Raw genomic sequence first — 16,354 nt, forward strand, 5'->3', positions numbered from 1 at the left:
GCCTCCCCACACATGAGAGTTGCACTCCACACAGGGACAAATAAAACCATATTATGGCGCCTGGAGGTTTAGTGGGTAATTAAGGTGCTCCAATTGGGTTGAGCCTGTGCAGGTTTCTATCCAGGGGATGGTTGGGGTTTATTGCTCACGTAATGCCACTCAGGGATGAGTGAGGCTGGTGACTCTCATCTCAAATGTCAGGACCAAATTGCCTAGCCCCAGGCTCCTACACTCCTCATGGGGCAGGATAGGATTGGATGATGCATGGATGAATACTAAAACAAATTATTAATATAGTTTTTGTTCTGACTGTAGGTGATAGGTGGGGGCACTCACCATCCACTCACTCAATGTATCGCTGCTCTCGGGTGACTGCCCTTTCCTCTCTTCCTTCCTTCCTCTTCCGTCTTTCTTTCCTTCATTCTTTCCTCTTCTTTCTGTCAATGGGTAACTCTACACTGGGTGACAAGCCAAATGGTTTCCTTTACTATGCTGGGTGGTGACCATATAACAAAATAATGGCACCTGGTGATTTAGTGGGTAATTAAGGTGCTCCAATTCGATTAAGCCTCTGCAGGTTTATATCCAAGGGGTGGTTGGGGTTTATTGCTCACATAATGCCACTCAGAGATGAGTGAGGCTGGTCACTGGCATCTTTAACCTCATCTCAAATTGCCTAGTGGCTCCTACACTCCTCATGGAGCAACACAGAATTAAATGATGATGATAATGTTCCAACTGCAGAGGATTTTGGAGTTTTGTGAGGGTTTATTCTTTCACAAATGGGTTCAGTCATAGTACAACTATGGTTGCCCCCAAAAGCCCATTCTCCGTAATGTGCTGTAGGTGGCACCTGTTGGACATACACAGTACAGACATACCTCAACTTAAGAGCATTCAAGATCCAAGCATTTCAAAGATGCGAACACGAAAAAAATAACAAACATTTCACAGGTACGAACATAACCACAAACAACTAATTTAGTTGTAGTGGCCCGTTGTGACTACTTTTGAATGTGGCAGGTGACAGTACTTGCGAGGTGGGTCACTAGGCTGCAAGTGTGGGTGCTAGGACGCTAACCCGCCATCTTTTGTATTTGTTTTATTCACCTGGTGGAGAGAGGATCACTGTTCATTGTGCTTTTAGTACTTTCACCCCATTTAATATGGCTGATAAATGGCAGAGTCTATGCTGCTGTGCATGATGCCCTGCCCTGCTATTGTCTCATTATTGACGAGAAAAAGAAGAACGCTTCCCAGTCGTCAATAACGAGGTTTTTCTCAAGGTGGAAACAAAATTAGACGAACCACAGCCTTCAACCTCCTATGCTAAGCCTTCAACCTCCTATGCTGAGCTTTCAGCCTCCTATGCTGAGCCTTCAACCTCCTTTGCTGAGCCTTCAGCCACATCCGTTCAGCCTGCCTTTCCCAAAAATCCCGACTCGCCCACTGCTCTCTCCTCACCCGCATCTTCTAACTAATTCCACTCCTCCACCTGCCTCCTCTCACTTCCTGCAAGTCCTGCTGTGTCTGCCCTCAGGTGAGCTACAGTAATGTTTATAAAATAAGATAACTCTGTTATCGCTTATGTCTGATGTACATTTTCAACTAACGATACAAAATGAAATGCTTGCCACATCCACATCTTCACAGGTGGCAAACGTTCCATTACCTTTCGTCAGTTGTAAATAGGCATCGAACAATTGCAGGAACAGAGTTGTCTTATACTCTACGTTTTTCTTGTGTATTTCTTGTGTTAATTTATGCATTTATATTTCATGATACAATATAAACTGCTTAAGAACATTTAAAACCCTACTGACAGATCAGTGAACAGTACAGTGTTTTTTATGTTGTACATGTAGTACTGTAAGGGATTTTCATTTTGCAAACAAAATTAACTTGCAAACAGACTCTTGGAACCAATTATGTTCCTAAGTTGAGGTATGCCTGTACTGTGTGTTAGGCCTTAATAACAACTACACTAAAATTACTCCCTCTGAGGTGTAGGGGCTCATGGCTAGGCTATTATATTTAAGGGGTTGTTTACACAATCACTTGCTGGGAGAGAGCACAGAACTGACCACTGTTCAGTGGACCAGGTTAACACAAAACACCCACAATTAAACTGTCATTATTAAGCTGACAGTTTAACACAGCAAAGTTGTACACTGGCATTTACAGATATTGCTTGAATGCATATACTGGCATCTGTGTAATGAATGCACATGATAGGCAGGTGATTTAGTGTTGCTGTCTACACAATCACTGCCTGAGCACTGCTTTGTTATCATGCTTGGCAAACATGTTCGAAGACTGTTTGTGCTAATGACCCCAAAGGTGGATGACCAGCCTACACCACTGGTGTTAACTGAAAATCCTTGAGCTGCAAACAAGGCACATGCCTATCACTCAAACTGGTGCTTTAAGCTATAACAAAATTTTTCTGGCAGCAATACTTGGTACTGTAATCTCTCTTCATTCACAAAGGCAACGAGTATTAAAGGACAAAAGAAGAATAATGATGCACTGCACACCAACATATATTATACACTGACTATGCTTTTACTGGGAAACAAGGAAGAGGAGACCAGGGAATTTTGAGTGCCCTGTTAGTGTTTTTCAGCAGTGATGTCATTTCCATTTCTGCTGGGACAATTATGTATTACACAAGCTTAATCTGAATCTAGATAGGAATAAGTAGCTATTCAGACACCACACTCTAAGAGGCCATTAAGTGATATTCTTCACAACAGAACATACACTTCAAGAAGTTTCAGTTACTATGAGATTTTCTGTGAATACATCTACAATGTAAAGTGAGATAGTGTACTGCATTACTATGTTTATGATACTATAAAGTCTCTCACCTTCAAGTTCTCTTCCAGGGCGGTGGAGGTTCTATCTAACTCTTGCACTTGTGTTGTGTACTGAAGTGAGAGCTCCCTTAGACGCCCTTGTTCCATCTTCTTTGCACGGTAGGCAGACCGGAGCTGGTCATATTTGGCCTGTGGGGTGACTCAAATGTAAGACCAATAGTATATGAAATTCTTTGTCATTTTTCTTCAATTTTTTCTTTTTCTTCCCCCCCCCAAAAAAAAAAAAAAAAAAAAAAACTACAGACTGAAGGCTAGCAAACACTGTCCCTACCTAAAATTTATTACCCATCCTTTATTGCCCCATCAGGAGCACTGGGGTTCAGAGCTTGGCGTTACTTGTCCTGGAGTGGTATTATGTAAGCAATAAACCTCAACCATCCCTAGCAAGTAAACTTTTATGGGTTACATCCACTTGGCGTGCCATACACCACTACACCATCAGATGTCCATTTGGATATTATGGTTACCACTTTCCTGGACTAAAAGAAACCATTTGACTAGTCACTCAGTGTAAAACACCAGAAGGTAACACTAGATCAGGGGAGTGGTTAGTAGGTGCCTCTATCTACCACACCTTACCTTAAAAATGTTAACACAAACAAAGGCCAAATCAAGACACAATTTAAGGCATCTGGATAAACTGCAGATAAATTCATGAGGTCATGTACGTATAGACACGTTAGTGTTCTGGTGTTGACCTGCTATGTACATACAGGATAAGACATCTCACCTTACAGAATTAGGTAGGTGCTGATATATGCTCACACCTGTCATATTGAGGTATCTACACAAGATATGTTGGAAGAAAGCTCAGAAAAACAGTATTCAGTGTAACATCAACATGAAAGAAGGAGTGATGTGACAATGTAGTGAAGAGACTGAAACTGACAAGTCTAGGAAGAGGAGGGAAGCTGATACGATGAAAAACAGATGACTAGCCTGTTTAAATGAACTGTGTAATAGGCCACACCACCTGTATAAGGCTGTATTCTACACATGATTATACAGACCTCTGTACACAAATCAGTTGCAATGCTGGATGAAAGATAACCATAGCTGTGCCTTCCTCTCATTGTGATGTTACTCTAGCATCGTCGTTTCGTTTCGTTTCATTTTTAAAGGCTCCGACATGCTTGCATGTGTCGGCCTTGGTCACCTAATGGCGGCTCTCCACGCTGCACAATCCATTGCAGCCTCCCTGTTCAGTCCCTTAATCCTAAGGTCACACTTAATGACCTCGTCCCATGTCTTTCTCGGTCTACCCCTCATAACCCCACCCCCAATATTAACACTTCTCACCTTCCTCACCCAATTATCATCCCCCATCCTCTCCACATGTCCAAACCACCTCAATCTACCTCTCCTCATCACAACACCAATACACTCCAGTCCCATCCTACCTCTCAACTCTTCCATTGTAAACCCAGCCCCTCCAGGCCTTGGATGCAGGGACGCACTGCACATCCACCTAATCATTGTCATTTCTGTACGTCTGAGCCGGCGAATGTCTTCCTCCTTCACTGCCCAGGTCTCACTGCCATACAGCATTACACTCCTAACACATGCTGCGTACAAAGACCCCTTAGCACGTAGGGAGAGCCCTCTCAATGTCAGGAGAGGCAAGAGCTCCCCGAACTTCTTCCAACCACTTCTCACCCTAGCCACAGAGCTAGCTCCAGCCCCACCTCCAGCACACAACATGTCTCCCAAATAACAAAACTCTTCAACACACTCAAGAGATTCACCAGCAAGTTCAATCCTTTCACGTCTGACGATCTCCACCTGCTCACCCCGGCACGCCGTACACATAAAATCAGCATTATCTCGCAGTCTACCTCTGATACCACTACATCTCTTATGCACCCATTTATCACACACACCGCACAAGATGGAATTACTTCCCACGCCCTTGTGGCAAACTGCACATGGCCACTCCCCCTCGTCTTTGACAGTACCGCCACCAACCCTAGATATCATCACTTTTGTTTTATCTGCATTTACCCTTAAACCCTTTTGCCCCACACCATCTCTCCACTTCCTAAACCTTTCCTCCGCCTCCCTTTCATTCTCTGCAATCAACACCAAATCATCAGCATACAACAACTCCCATGGGAGTCCGTTTTTAAAGTCACGTGAAAGGGCTTCAAGTACCATGATAAACAACATGGGACTCAAGACTGACCCCTGATGCACACCAACATTCACGGAAAACTCATCACTCAAATCTCCATTCACTCTCACCTGGGTGTGAGCACCCACATACATGGCCATAATCACCCTAACCAGCCACTCCTCCAAGCCAAGCTTTCTCATTGCCCACTTCACCACCTCTCTAGGGACTCTGTCAAAGGCCTTTTCCAAATCAACAAAAACAAAATAAAGATCCCTTCTCCTACCAATATATTTTTCCTGAAGCTGTCGAACAATGAATATGGCATCAGTGGTCCCCCTACCTGGCATAAACCCAAACTGCATCTCATCAATATTCACTCTTTCTCTAATCATACCTTCTAAAACTCTCTCCATTACCTTCATTATCTGATCTAAAAGCTTTATACCTCTATAATTTCCTCTTTCCAGGGCATCACCCTTCCCTTTATACAAACATTTACAATTACACTCTTCAGCCAATCATCTGGGACAACACACTCATAAATAATCCTATTTATCAGGTCAGTGACTAAACTCACCCCTATATCGCCTGAGGCCTTCAACATTTCGGCAGTCAACCCAGACACACCTGCTGCCTTCCCCACCCTCATCCTGCCTATTGCCTCACTCACAGCAGCAGTATCAATCAAAGGCCAAGGGCCAGACACTTGATCTGCTGGCTCCAAACCTTCCCTGTCCCAGTCAAACTCCTCATTCAACAATCAGTTATAATGCTCTCTCCATGCATCTTTAAAATCCTCACTGTTCACCACTACCCTTCCTTCATCATTCTTCACACACTGCTCACCTATGATATCCCGATTATCCCTCTTCACCTGACCTGCCACCCTAAATATATTTTTCCTTTCCCCATGATTTAGGTTATCAAGTAATTGTCTCTGTGACTCAGACTTTGCCCTGTATACCTCTCTCCTAGCCCTACGCTTGGCAGCCAAATATTCCTCTTTGCTACCACCCTTCTTCCATTCCCGGAAAAGCCTTCTTTTCTCCTTAATTGCAGCTTCTACACCCTCATCCCACCACCAAGTTACTTTATGTCTTGGTGGTCCTCTTGTCCAGCCACATGTTACATCAGTAACTCTCAAGAAATTGTTCTTGAGGGCTCTGTACTGTTCATTAACGCCTCTGTCTACAGCTTCCTGTTCAGCCACCACTCTCCTCAACTCGCTATAGAAGGCATCCCTTACTACTTGGTTTTTCAGCTTCCATATTTTCCTCCTAGGTACATAAGTCCTCTTTTTCATCACTTGTTCTTCAAGCACCATATCACAAATCAATAGCGTGAGCTGCTGCACACACTCCTCACTTCCTATAACTTTAACATCCCTCACTAACCTCCTATCAGCCCTCCTAACCAGAAAATAATCTATCTGACTGCTATTTCCCCCAGACTCATACGTAATTAACCTACTGTCTCTTTTCCTAAAATATGTGTTGCACACAATCATGTCCGTTGCCTCCCCAAACTCGAGTATCCTTTCCCCTTCTGCATTCCTTAGACCATATGCACATCCCCCATGCACTCCTTCATAATCTTGTGCTGCTTCACCTACATGACCATTTAAGTCCCCTCCCAAAATCACTATCTCATCATCCCGCGTACCACCCACATCAACCTTGTTTTGTTTTTTTTCTCACCTAAGATACAAGGTGCTACCCAAAAGCTCCAGTAATTTGAATAATTTAAGAAACTAAGTTACCTTACCTCCTAGTTCTCACTGTCAGCTTTGAAGTAGTCCCCTTTGGCATGTACACTGTACAGTAGTCCCAGCGTTATTTCCACGAGTCCATGCATCCCTGGAAGGCTTCAGGCATGATGGTCTTGAGCACCTCCTGCGATTCTGTCTGGATCTCCTCAGAAATGAGTCAAATCGACACCCTTTCAGTTGTAATTTGAGCCTGGGAAACAGGGAAAAGTCGCAGGGGGCAAGGGCAGGCAAATAGGGTGGGTGGGGAATGACTACCATGTTAATGAAGCCAGGAACTGCCAGACAACAATTGATGTGTGGGTGGGGGCGTTGTCGTGATGCAAGGCCCAGTCCTTGTTCATCCACTGTTCTGGACGTTTGAGGTGGATGTTCTCCCTCAGACGCAGCAAAACTTAACAGTAAAACTTTCCGCTGACAGACTGACCGGGTGGGACAAATTCCTTGTAAACAAACCCATGGATATTGAAGAAAATGATCAACATCAACTTGACATTGCTGTGAACTTGATGTGCTTTTTTTGCCCTTCCTTGAACCACCTGTACCAGAAAAATACTGTATTCTGCTTTGGGACATTGCATTGTCACCAAAGGCTTGCTGAAGCAAACAGTGACTTTCTGCAGCTGTCTTGTTGATCTTGAAGCAGAACTTGATGCAGGTTCTTTGTTCCGTGAGGTCCACCAATGCAAAACTGACAAACCACCTACACACATTACAATAGTAAGCATAGCTCAACAACATATCCACTCACAGACACGGCCGGGGCCACACTGACGCACGAAGGGTGCTGCTGACTCCTCCTAGCAGGACAAGGCAAAACTGCAAATGGTTGGCTCCCTCTGTTCAAATTACTGGAACTTTTGGGTAGCATCTCATATAACATATCTGAGAATACAGTATTTGAATTAGGAAACTATTAATGAGGTTACAGCTTAGTTAAAACCTAAGCATAAGTTAGATTCTTTCCCATTTCCTGCCTGATGGAGCTAATGATATTTTATGTTTAACTCCTAAAGACCTATGGCTGTCGAATGACAGTTAGGAAAAATGTCGCATAAAGTCCTATGGCTGTCGATGGTACAGAGGCTACCAAAAACTGGCAGTAGGTAGCACCACCTCTTTCATGATGTAATGGGACCTGGTCAATGGGAAGGGGTCCTCCCCCCAGGTGTGGGGACCCCTTCCCTCCCCAGGCCATCTCTCCACCTCTCTTTGCCCCATTGGATCCTGCCTTCTGTGTCCCCTCCCACCCGAACTATCCTCCATACCCCTCTCGACCATACTGGGTGTGTGTGTGGCAGACATATTCCCTTCCTTTCCTCACCTCCTGATGCTCCCCCACACTCCCTCCACCTCCTTATTTCCCCTTACTTCTCAAGGATGTCCCATTCTCCCTCATAGTGCAGAGTGACCTTTTTTTTTAATTTTTGACAATTGATTGTGCAGTAACCATTACACATATGAGTGAAATATACATTTTCTGGTGTGTAAAATCAAACTCTTCAATTCTGTAAGACCAAAATTTACTTTGGTGCAATTTTCTTTTCCTCTCTCTTCATACTGTACAGGAAGGGTGACAATTTCAATTTTTGAAGTTCTTTGACAATCGATACTGCAGTAACCGTAAGTCATATGAGAGTGAAACATACTGTACATTTTCAGGTGTGTAAATTCAAGCTCTTGAAACCTGTAAGAAAAAATTTTACCTTGGTGAAAGTTAAAAAAATTGGGCCCTTTTGTGCATCTGAGGATAGGCAGGCTGGAAGATTTGCAGTCCTTAGGGGTTAATAAGAAAGTGCATTAAAACTTACTAAGACATAGATCCTATAGGTGTTTTAAAGATAACTCTAGCTTATGAATCTGTTGCTGTGTTTGTAGCTTACACTATTAATCAATATGCTGAAGATGCTTCTGTGACCACTGGGAAATAGGTTTTGCTGTGCCCATTGCTCAATTTATCGGACCAAAGTTACAAATATGTTACTTCAAAATTTCAACTCATGGCAAACCTAATTTTCCTGTGAATGCTTTTGAAAAATGCAATACTGCATCAACTGTTTCCTCTTTTTGAACTGAATGAAGTGAAACTATCATAGCAATCCACCAACAACCTGACATTCTGCTGAGGCTGCTTTGAGTAACATTTCATCCTTTTAATATGTTCTGATATTAAAATCTTGTTCAGGTAAACATCTTCATTTGATACTGCTCAACCTCTCCAATACCTCTACCTATGTATAACCAAACGCCATAATCCCTTAAGCAGTGGCTGTTTGTCTTTGAGTTAGTGGTTTTATGGGGAGAGGCACTAACCCTCTGCCAACCCACTTGTTGACACATACAGTTGGATCTCACCAATAATGATTTCGACAATAACGTTTTCAGCAATAACGGTAAGTTAGAATAGCTACTCAGTTTCTATGATAATGTTTGGATTCACTTGGATAACGGTTACTTCGTGAATGCCAAGTTGTTATGCTGCAAATATGTCCATAAAAAGATGAGGAACGAAACAGACAAACAAGAAAAGATGAAGGAAATTGCCAAAAATGTGAGCAATAGTGAGGAGGAGATGGAGAATCCTCCCCTCGCCACCTCCCCTGACTTGCCCACCGTCATCCCCTCCACCTCCACTGCCCTACCTGACTCACAATCTGCCTCCCCCTCCACCTCCACAGCCCCACTTGACTCACCTGCTCCACCTGGCATACCTGCAACCCAACATAATGACTGTTGCTGCATTCTGGAAGAAATATAACATACAACAGGCTGTAAATTTCTTCGTCAGTGCCAGGAATACAGGATTGGCAACCGTTAAACATGCCTGGTCGGTGTCACGGGGTTTTTAAAATAAATGCTTATATTATTTAACTGATAATAATATTCAATAATACTGAAGAGCAGGGACAATGATTGTCTTGCTAAATCAAGCAACGATTACTTTACGCTGACTTGCTTTGCACGATTCTCTAAGAACGAGAATTTATAAACTTTCTCGACAGTACACAGCAGAGACTAATCACTCAATTGCTGTTTATTAGTACTGTAGCCTCTGGAGAAAGTTTCTTCACCCCTGACAATAAATAACTAATACTAATAACAGTATCAGGTTCTTGCTGATGCTTAACTCCTAGGAGGCACAACGGATTTTAAGCTTAATACACTGGCCTAAGTACCAGTTATGAATAGCAAACGTTTATGCAAGCTAGGAGCTATATGGAAAATAAGCCTAATTGTGGAGAAATGAAACAAGAGTTTACATTACATTAAGCTCAAGAAAAAGAACTGTTAAATTTATTGATTACAAAAATTAATTTAACGTTACACTTCAAATCAAATTAATGAGATCGCACTCACTCATCACACAAGAGCTAAATTCTTACGCCTAGGAAAAACACCTTAACTAAACTCTTAAGACTAGGAAAACGAAAAGAAATACTGGTCAATGAATGCGGTGTATCACCCAAAGCTGGAGAACTAAGGGTGGGAGCTTGGAGAAACTGTAGTCAAGTGGAGTCTGGGTACTAGCGACCTCTCACACTGCTGGAGCACAGGACCTCTCTCCGTCACAACAAACACTTGACTGAGTAAGTCGTGGGAAAGAAAAGAGGAGCACTAGGCCGCATTTTTTAACGGTCGAGTGAGCGAAACGTGCCCAAAACAAATCGCTCAGCGGAAGCGCTAATGTCTCACACAAAGACGATCACATACGACAATGAAAAATTGATCTGACAAAGCTTCCGTCCAAATGAGCGGTTAACTGAACGATAAACTGGGATTCCACTTAAGTTCGCGGTTTCCCACAAAAGCCAATGTCACTAGCCGACTCATGACAGTCGGCACTCCAGCCACAACTCAAATCTCCTGAGACTGAGAGAGAGCGGCCATCAGAATTAATGACTAATGACTTGACTTGTATATCAGATTTCATGAAAATACCAGAAACAGTATCATGATCGAGTGAATGCCCGTCATCAATCACTCATCACACACTCTCTTTCACAAAGCTTGCCAGCCGAGGAAGAACAACAGAGAAGGGTTGAGTAGATGATGACACTGGGGACTTTCCTGAAGATTTTGACTTTATGGAGTTTGATGAAGTGTTGATGGAAGTGGGTGACCCTAGCGTGAGAGGCAGGAGTGGGGACGAGCCCAGCCAGGGGTCAGGGGGTACGATGCAGTAGCGTCCATATGCAAGCCTCGAAACAATCATCATACCAAACACCTCATACCTCCTTTAAGGTGAGTTTTATATTACTCATGATGATTTAATAATTAATCTTATTATTTCAGCTAAAAAAAAAGTAGTGATAGGAGGGCTCCAGGTGGGAAAAGTGGATAAAAGTCCTGGAGTGGCAGCACCAATAAACCCTTTATACATGTATTTTAATATCACGCAAATAACGTTTTTGCTAATAACGGCGTTTTTCTGGCACCAATTAGACGTTATTGGTGAGATCCTACTGTAGGCAATAAGTGTGGGTTGGTTATATGGTTACCACCCACCAACGTAAACGGTTTCCTCACTTACAGGAAACCATCAGGTTTGTCATTCAATGTAAAGCCACCTGAAAAGGAAAGAAGAGTAACAAAATGGCAACAGGAAAGATGTGGGAAATAGGAAGAAAGGAGGGCAGACACAGAAAAAGAATGATAAAGGTGAAAAAGAATGATAATGGTGAAAGAGGAAGTACACAGCACTACACCAAGTGAGTGGGTAATGGTTGCCACCACCTACCACCATGCTCATTCAGTTAACCGCAAATATTGGTTGAGTATCTAAGAAACGATGATGTCCATATTTCAGCTGTCACTTATGAAATGGTAATTATTTAATCAATTTCAGACTCTTGTTACTAGTAAACTATGCCTAATCTCTCTGATCACTTTGAGAGTGGAGTGATTAGTAAACTACATTATGTCAGTTTTAGGTCTTATGCTCTATGGACTATGAGTATGACTAGTTTTGAGTCCAGCATTATTTACTGCTTACACCAAGTCTTTCTGAAGTGCTAGAGGAAAATGAAGACGCTTATCACTTAAATGCTGATGATAAACAGCTTTACTTTGTTTTGCTCTGTTTGCTTTGCTTATAAAGACTCCAACAAGCTTGAAAGCTTTGGCCTTATCACCTAATTACAGTTCTTCACACTGCTTGATCTCTAGTAGCTTCTCTACTCAGTCTCATAACCCTTAGATCACACACTATGACTTCTTCCCAAGTCTTTTTCAGTCAGTCTCTTGAAACTCTAACCTTAACATTCACACCTCTCACCCTCTGCATCCAGTTGCCATCCTCCAGCCTTTCCTCATGCCTAAAGTATCTCTGTCTAACCCTTCTCATCACCTCTCCACGTGTCCAAACCATCTCCATTTACCCTTCTCATCTCAACTCTAATATATACAAGTCCCATCCTTCCTCTCAACTCTTCATTTACAGTCCTAACCTCACTTGGCCTGTCACTCAAGCTTGCACTACACATCCATTTAATCACTGTCATTTCTGTTCATTTGAATCTACAAATATCTTCCTCTTCCTCTTTCTCCTCACCACCACCACCAATACCACTTGAATGTAAATGTAGAAAAAATAAAAGCGGTGATATCTAGGTCTGGAGACAGTACTGTCAAAGCAGAGGGAATGTGGTCATGTGTGGTTTGCCACAAGTGTGTGGGAAGTAGCTCCATCTTATGCAGTGTTTATGATAATTGGGTCCATAAGAGATGCATAGTATTAAAGGTACACTGTGAGATAATCCTGACCTAGTGTGTGAGGTGTGTCGGGGAAAGCATGTAGAGACTGACCTTGCCAGAGAGTCTCTTGAAGGAGTGGAAGAGTTTTGTTATTTGGGAGACATTATGTGCTGGGGGTGGGGCTGGAGCTAGCTCTGTGGCTTGGGCAAGGAGTGGCTGGAGGAAGTTCAGGGAGCTGTTGTCTCACCTGATAATGAGAGGGCTCTCCCTCTGTGCTAAGAGATCTTTGTGTGTAGCATGTGTTAGGAGTATAATGCTGTATGGTAGCGAGATCTGGGCAGCAAAAAAAGAGGATATTCGTAGGCTCAAATGCACAGAAAAGACAATGATTGGATGGATGTGTAATGCGTCTTTGAATGTGAGGAATGCAGGGGCTAGGATTATGACTGAAGAGTTGAGAGGAAGCATGAGACTGGAGTGTTTTGGTGCTGTGATGAGGAAGGGTAGAATGAGATGGTTTGAGCATGGTGAGAGGATGGAGAATGACAACTGGGTGTGGAAGGTGAGAAGTGTGAATGTACAAGATAGGGTCACAAGAGGCAGACTGAAAAAGACCCAGGATGAGGTCACAGAATGTGACCTCAGGGATAAGGGACTGAATGAATAGGTGGATAAGTGTGTGAGGAAGAGAGGTTTGGAAGTCGGTGAGGCTGGGGAACTGACAAGAGATTGAGCTGGCTGGATGAATGTTGTGCACAGAAGTGCATGATCAGGGATCTGGCACTCCTTTTTAACATGGCAGCGTCTGAAATGACTATCGGATATGTCTGTGTGAAGCTACAGAACGTAGTGAATGTTTTTGGCATATCAGATAGAGCCAGGATTCTGGGGGCTTGAATGATGAGTGAATGGAAGCATGGCCCATTGGACTGGGCAAATCTGGGCTGTCTGGGCTGCCCTAGGGTGGGAAAAGAGGTCTGGATGATGATGATGATGATGATATTATTATTATTATTATTGAAAGCAGTGATAAGAAACAGGGAAGTGAGCATGGAAGTGAAAAAGTTACTACATGACAGTATTGTGATACCAACTCTAACGTACGGAAGTGAAGCTTGGACATTGTTGGAAGGACACAAGTCAAGAGTGAGGGCAGTGGAAATGCGTTATTTAAGAGGAGCCTGTGGAGTCACATGGAGAGATAGGCTGACGAATGCGGATATAAAGAAGCGTTGTGGTGTGGATGTGGATGTGATAGGAAGCGTTATGAGGAACACACTGAGGTGGTTTGGCCATGTGGAGAAGATGGAGGGTGAAAGACTGACGAAGAGAGTGTATGTGAGTGAGGTGGAGGGGGGAAGAGGGAGGGGGAGGCCGAGGATGAGATGGAGGGATGGGGTGGAGAGGTATATGAGAGAGGGGGGTGTGAGTTGGGAGCAGGGCAGTGAAATGGCGGGGGACAGGGCGACTTGGAGGCGATTTGTTTGTGGCCACCCCAAACAGGATTGAGGCATCTGGCAATAGATAGATAGATAGATAGATAGATTATTATTGTTACTATTACAGTAAAAGCTCGATTAACCGGAATGCATGGGGATTCTTCCATTCCGGATATGGAATTTTCTGGATAATCGAATGTTACTTTTAGAAATTTTCTGGGAGGTCAAACAAATGAAATAGTACCAAACTTGGGACCATATTTCATAAAGTACATTATTCAGTATTAGATACAGTACAGGTAAGATACAGTACAGGTACATTCACACTCATTAATATCTGCCCAGGGATGCCCCCTTCCTACCTCAGAATACCCAGGGAAGAGGGGAGGAGGGAACAAAACAAGCTCCACGTGCCACTGCCCCAGCTCCCGACCATCCCTCATACCCCTACCCAACCACCCATCATTCTTAACTAGCAGTTACATCTCAAGCTGATTTCATGCTTAACACTCTTGGTCCCACTACTAATACAAAGAACATTAGGATATGTTAAAAGAATATACACTCAATCCTCGTAAATCGCGTGTTCATAAATCACGGATTCGTAAATCACAGCCAAGTGGCCGTCAGACTGCCGGCAACCTTAAATCACTGTAAAGTCACGAAAATCGCAGATCTAGGCACCCAAGTGGGCCTTTTCCGAGGAGAACCGTAAACCGTGGCATTCAAACTGAAAATCGCAACCCATCAACCAATCATCGTGCGTCCCTGGTGGCATATGTGCATACTAATGCCGCCATGTTGCTGTTGTTCATGTCCTGCCAGTCCACACACTACAGAACGTCGCTGTGGAGTATGAGAGTTACCTGCCTTTTTTGTGCAACTTCCCCCCGCCTCCTACCTGCCATGGCCCCTCCTGACCCCCCAATGATGCGCTCTAAGCAGTATGGCGTCAAGAAGCTGCCGCAGATGTCGTACGGTCAACGTTTGGAGCTCATTGGTCGTGTTGAGAGGGGAGAGAAGTTTTCAAAGCTGGAGAAAGAGTTTGGGAAGAACAAGTGCTGAGAGGTTCTAAGTTCTTCCCAACACCACCCCACTCCATTCACTTAAGCAATTTCGTCATACGATTAAGGTGAGATCACTTAATACATGCACTGAATATTCCTAAATTTGTATGATTGTGTTTGATGGTGCCTAGATAGGTGTAGGTAGGGTGCTGTGGGGGCGAGTTGGCCAAAGTCCAGACCCAAATTAATTTTTCACATAACAGTTTTTATTCATAAATCACGGAATTCATAAATCACGGCAGTGGTCCAGACCCAAATTGCTGCGATTTACGAGGACTGACTGTACCCATCAACATGCTGCAGCAAGAAATTAATGAATTACAGTCATTACTCGTTTTACAATGATTCGGTTTATGATAATTCGCTACAACGATAATAGAAAAGTTCCACCCCAAAATTCAATTTACGATAAATTTCCCGCTATAACGATTTTGCCATTGGAAAGCGCCAGGCACACGCAAGGTGACTGTCGCTTGTCTCAGGCAAAATGGCAGCCACGGCGTGCAGCGCATTGTTATGGTTCAGGTCCTGGCACCCCTTCAAAGCCCTGTCTTTTCAACTTGTTCATGTGTGCCCCCCTGTTATCATCACCTCTCAGCCAAAAATTGTACTATAGTACTGTGGATTTGTGTGCCCAGTGGTAAGGTCAGTGCCAGTGTAGGCCCCGGTGCTATGGTTGGTGCAGGTATGGGTCCCAGTGCTAAGGCTGGTGCAGGTATGGGCCTGATTCCCCTCCCCCTAACCTGTTCCTGTCTGACTCAGAGGCTGACCACTAGTGCCTGTAAGCACAGGCTGTCACCCAGCCTCTGGGGGGACGACTTGGACCAACACAGGAAGGAATGAAGGTGGGCTGTCATTTATGGTTCAGTCTTGGTTAGGTGACTTTGGGAAGTTGAGTTGACATAACCCCCCTTTTATAATGGATTTCAATCTCCCAATTTACGATAAAATCGGTATACAATAAGGTATGACCTGATGTAACCCCATCGTAAAACGAGTAATGACTGTATGACGTTGACAGTAAAACAAAAACGTTAACAACAGCCACCTCAGGCCTCCTGTGATGGGTGCACTGCTTTGCAAAAACACACACACACACACACACACACACACACACACACACACACACACACACACACTGAAAAACACAGGCACAAACACACCCAAACACGCAGGAACAGTCATAAACAAACCCAAACACGAAGACACAGACATGGACATACTCAAACACCCAACGCATGAGGCCTGGGATGGCCGTTGTTAACGTTTTTGTTTTAATGTCAATGTTATAATGCATTAATTTCTTGCTGCAGCATATTCATAGTCATATTATATACTTTTTACATATCCTAGCGTCTTTTATTTGCGTATTAGTAACATGACTATGAGTGTAAAGT

The 16,354-nt window shown here is 43.5% G+C and overlaps 1 protein-coding gene across 1 annotated transcript in view; it reads right to left on the reverse strand.

Annotated features, from left to right (window-relative positions):
- Positions 1-16,354, reverse strand: part of LOC145412850 (uncharacterized) — a 104,843-nt gene that overhangs the window by 11,379 nt on the left and 77,110 nt on the right. Inside the window, exon 12 of the mRNA XM_080282650.1 lies at positions 2,871-3,008. Coding sequence (XP_080138776.1) covers positions 2,871-3,008 — 138 coding nt within the window. The remainder of the gene's footprint in view (positions 1-2,870; positions 3,009-16,354) is intronic.

The sequence above is a fragment of the Coenobita brevimanus genome, chromosome 94 (genome assembly GCF_032717465.1).
Source record: "Coenobita brevimanus isolate Jiangsu-jjx chromosome 94, ASM3271746v2, whole genome shotgun sequence".
In the NCBI taxonomy this organism is placed as follows: Eukaryota; Metazoa; Arthropoda; class Malacostraca; order Decapoda; family Coenobitidae; genus Coenobita; species Coenobita brevimanus.